This window comes from Cynoglossus semilaevis, chromosome 10 (genome assembly GCF_000523025.1).
Source record: "Cynoglossus semilaevis isolate Cse_v1.0 chromosome 10, Cse_v1.0, whole genome shotgun sequence".
NCBI classification, from domain to species: Eukaryota; Metazoa; Chordata; class Actinopteri; order Pleuronectiformes; family Cynoglossidae; genus Cynoglossus; species Cynoglossus semilaevis.
The window spans coordinates 288599-293315 of NC_024316.1; the positions used below are offsets into that span (position 1 = coordinate 288599).

Genomic DNA, 4717 nt, shown 5'->3' on the forward strand with positions numbered 1-4717 from the left:
GACAGTCTTCCCAGAAGAGTTGAAGCTGTAATAGCTGCAAAAGGTGGACCGACATCATATTGAACTCTGGGTTAGGAATGGGATGGCACTTCAGTTCATAGTAGGAGTCAAGGGAGGTGAGCCAATACTTTTGGTAATATAGTGTACATTTGTGTAAAATCGTTTTGGTTTTTTTTTTCTGTTCTGATTCTGTTTCAATAAGTGTTTTCTGAAAGCACAATGGTTCTTAAATATTTTCTGTCACCACCCATGTTTTATTTAATCAGATAGTTAAGTCTTGGACATTCCCGCTCACCACTCACAGATACCTTGTTACTGTTCTGTCATATTTTTTAGAATTACCAAACCCATCAGAGTATAAAAAATTTGAAGGAAAAACAAAACACGAAAATATATACAAACATCGCACATCGCGTCCGAACCCTCATTAGCCATCAATGGTCTAAATTAAATGTACATTTCTGTGTCATTGTCAGTGAGCAACATGTGCAGCTCATGGGCTCGACTTCACTGATGAAGAGCAGAGCCCTACACAGACTCAGTGAAGACTACAACTCCATCTTTTTGAACAACCAGAGTTTTACCTCTGCTCAGCTCGCTGTTGGAGGCTGTTTCGCCGCCGTAGATGCCATTTTGTCTAAAGAAGTGAGACGAAATCGGTGAGAGTCATCTATGATTATCATAAGGCAGACCATTAAAATATTTGTGCTTGTGTGGTCAGGTGAGTAATGCCGTGGCCATTGTCCGTCCTCCGGGTCATCACGCAGAGCCGGACTCTGCCTGCGGATTTTGCCTCTTCAACACAGCAGCCTTAGCTGCTCGCCATGCCCAAAAAATGACCCATCCTGAAAAACTGAGGATCCTTATTCTGGACTGGGACGTGCATCATGGAAACGGGACGCAGCACATGTTTGAAGATGATGACAGGTTCGGTAAAGGCATTTGTAGGAGGCACGGTAAAATGATGAAATCACTAACTCTGCTCTCTCTCTCTCTCTAACTCTCTTCAGTGTCTTGTACATCTCACTCCATCGGTATGACAATGGGGTGTTTTTCCCCTCTTCAGAAGATGGTGCCCCCAACAGAGTAGGTGTGGGCAAAGGGGTGGGATTTAACGTGAATGTGGCATGGAGTGGAGGAAGAATGGGCGACTCTGATTATCTGTCTGCCTTTCATCACGTGGTGATGCCCATCGCTACTGAGGTAATAACAAACACTAACACAAACACACACACAGAAGCCAGTTGCTGCTAGGGCAAAATGTATTATTATTGTATTATTATTTGTATTAATAATACAATATGTATTATTATTAATAATACATTATTATTATTATTATTATATTATTATTATTATTAATAATATAAAATGTATTATTATTGTATTATTATTTTTACACCCTGTGACAGTGAATTGATGTAGAAATAGAGAGGTAAAACATTATTAATCCCTCAGGAGTTCCTTTCAATAAATTAAAAAAGATGACTGAGTTATGTCTTACAAGATATACATAGAGAAAAATATATATATATAAAAAAAATGGTAACAAAAAAAAAACAATGTTTGTTCAAAATAAAAACTGAAGAAAATACCGGAAAAACACATGTTCACTTATTTACAAATGCACACGTTACTGGTACAGTGCTCTAACTGATGAATCCTCCCTCACTCTCCAGTTTAACCCTGGCCTTGTTTTGGTGTCAGCCGGCTTTGACGCAGCACGTGGTGACCCACTGGGTGGATATAATGTCACCCCTGAAGGATATGCCCACCTGACACACATGCTGAAGTCTCTGGCAGGAGGGCGTATCCTGCTCATCCTGGAGGTGCGGTAGCGATGATCACTTTCTGCCACTGTCTGTTCAGATGACATCATCGCCAATTTCACTTCTCGTGTTTTCCTCAGGGTGGCTACAACCTGACCTCCATCTCTGACTCCATGACTATGTGCACCAGCATGTTGCTCGGAGATCCTCCACCATCCCTGGGAACTCCGCTACCCCATCCTCATCATTGTGCCGTGGCAACAATTAACGAGGTCATTCGTCACCATTCACCCTATTGGAAGTCACTCAGGATCCAAAGTAAGTACAGAGATCTTTTTTTACATCGGTCACTTTGTTTGTTTGTTTTTTGTTTGTTTCAGTGTAGTCTTGTTTTTCCAGTTCCAGCATCAGTGCGAACATCACTGCCCGCCCTGAAGCATCGTGGGAAACGTAGCTCCAAAGGAAAAGACAGGAAGTCAGAGGCAAGCAGCGCGGACAATACAATAGACACTCTAGATCATCTGACTCAGGGATTGGCCAGTTTAGACATCGGTCAGGCCTCACCCAATCACAGTTCAGTTACATCCACTCCAGTGCGGGGGTCAAAGGCAGAGGTCTGCCTTAGCCAAGAGGACGTGAAAAAGGAGCCAAAGAAGGCTGAGAGTGAGCAGAGCCAATCAGAAAAGAACCCTCAGAGTCCGGTGAGTACTTTTTCACGACAACATCAGTAACCAATGACCACAGGCAGCCATTGAAATGCTCTGACACCACCGTGAAATCACATGGCTCTAAAATCACACATGGTAACAATAGGCTTTTGTGCCTCCTCTGCTGTTTTTTTTTTTTGTTTTTTTTTTTTGTTTTTTTGTAGTTTGGTACTGTAGGCAACAGGCATTCTGGTGAAATGGAGGGAGCATGTGGTTGGTCAACATCTCAGGAACAGGTGATGGGAGAGATGAAGACACGCTTTGATCTAATTGATAAATAACATCTGCATCAGCAACTGATTGGATCACTGAAGACCTGTTTTCCATTTGACAGGGCTTGTACTTGATAGACCCTCTGCCCTGGTGTCCCCACCTGGATGCTGTCCAGCCCCTCCCGCCTTCAGGTGTGGACATCCATTTGCCATGTCAGGACTGCGGCTCAGACATTGAGAACTGGATTTGTCTTACCTGTTACCAGGTATGTCACTAACTCTCTGAGATTTTAAGGGTGTTACTGAACACAAAAACCCACACTGTTTGGTACTGTAGGCACAATACCCATCGATATGTCCCTACACATAAATCTTTACTAGTCTCTTTTGTGACTTTGACTTTCTCCAAAAGAATGTACCTTCCAAATCTAGGATGAAATTGATTGCAGGTAGCGCCCTCTTGGTCACATTGCTGTATAACTTTTGTCCTTGTAAACATTTACTGTGTAACACCTTATCCCAACCTCTGTGTGTGTGTGTGGTTTTTTGTTTTTGTTTTAATACCAGGTCTTTTGTGGGCGTTATGTGAAGGAACACATGGTGACTCATGGCTGTGTTACTGAACATCCTCTGGTGCTCAGCTTTTCTGACCTTTCTGTGTGGTGTTACCCGTGCGAGTCCTACATCCACCACCAGGTGAGCTTTCCTGTTTCAGAAGCACCGGCTCGGTGACATTGTGTTTAATTACAACAAAATATATGCAGACTTGTGCAGCTACATTTCACCGAGAGCAAGCCTTTGTGCAAACCTTATCTTTTTCATTAGCAGGGAGTGCTCAACAAAAACCTCTTTCCTTTATGTTTTATGTATTGTTTTTTTCCAGATTTTACACGAGGCTAAAAATGCGGCTCACTTTGCCAAATTTGGAGTAGATGTCCCGCCCTGGACCTAATAGATGGAGCAGGACAAGGATAAAGGAGAGGAAGGAAAAAAAGTCAAGTAAAATTTCCCCTTTGTAAAGCGTAAAGTGGAGTGCCACATTCAACCTCGTTATTATGGAACACATTTTTTTTACACATTTAATGGCAGCTTTTAATTACCCTTCTCTCCATCATACTTTTTTAAAAATCATGGTGCACAAAAGAGCCACCTCTAAAGGTAACGGAGAAAAGAAGATAGTGTAATAATTACAGTTGCATTCACCATGTTTAAAGATTATTAATGTTTGTTATTAACTGTTGTTTCAGAACAACAACAAAAAAAAAGTAAGTTGTATTTTTTTTCCAACCCTGATCTTTTCTTTACAAAATAAATAAAAGAATTAGCAGGAAAAGCAACTTGTTTGTCTAACAGCTATTAGAATCACAGGATGAAAATTGAATGGATGGAAGGAAAGTGAACTACTACTACACACCACTGCGCACAACGAAATGTGACCTCTGTTTTTAACCTGTTACCATATTGAGCAGGTTAAGTGTAGGGATGGTGCCATGCTCAGAGCACCTCAGTGGTGACTTGAACCTGAAAACTCCCAGATGCAAGTCCACGTCCTTAACCACCAGCCATCACTGCCCCTGAAGAAACAGTGATTTGTTTTGCATGTTAAAACAGCATTTCCGGGACCTCTGTGTGGCATGCAGATTTTTATGGTTGTTTAATTGTTAAAATTATTATTATTATTATTAAACTTTGTTTAACCAGGACGTGTTTTTTTGTCATGAAGACCTTGGTAAGAGGCACACCTGTATATTACATTACGGAACATACATTTAAAATTAATTCAGTGGATTTTTGAATTCAGTCGTGACTACCGAGTCATATTAAATATTTGTTCATATTGAACTCACGAATCACTCACAAGTCACTCTCTGCGAACTAATCTTTCACTGTGAACTAATCTTTCATTGCAAACGAATCACTCTCTGTGAACTAAACTTTCGCTGTGAACGAATTATTCTCTGTGAACTAATCTTTCGCTGTGAACTAATCTTTCGCCATGAACTAATCTTTCGCTGTGAACGAATCATTCTCT

General features: G+C 41.0%; 1 protein-coding gene across 1 annotated transcript in view; it reads left to right on the forward strand.

Moving 5' to 3' along the window:
• The window catches only part of hdac6 (histone deacetylase 6), a 15920-nt gene extending 11532 nt beyond the window's left edge, over nucleotides 1-4388 (forward strand). The window contains exons 17-26 of the mRNA XM_025059101.1: nucleotides 477-645; nucleotides 722-927; nucleotides 1011-1203; nucleotides 1677-1826; nucleotides 1907-2084; nucleotides 2166-2488; nucleotides 2638-2709; nucleotides 2808-2951; nucleotides 3253-3381; nucleotides 3569-4388. Of these exons, the coding sequence (XP_024914869.1) occupies nucleotides 477-645; nucleotides 722-927; nucleotides 1011-1203; nucleotides 1677-1826; nucleotides 1907-2084; nucleotides 2166-2488; nucleotides 2638-2709; nucleotides 2808-2951; nucleotides 3253-3381; nucleotides 3569-3637 (1633 nt within the window). The 3' untranslated portion in view covers nucleotides 3638-4388. The remainder of the gene's footprint in view (nucleotides 1-476; nucleotides 646-721; nucleotides 928-1010; nucleotides 1204-1676; nucleotides 1827-1906; nucleotides 2085-2165; nucleotides 2489-2637; nucleotides 2710-2807; nucleotides 2952-3252; nucleotides 3382-3568) is intronic.
• Nucleotides 4389-4717: the final 329 nt, after the last annotated feature.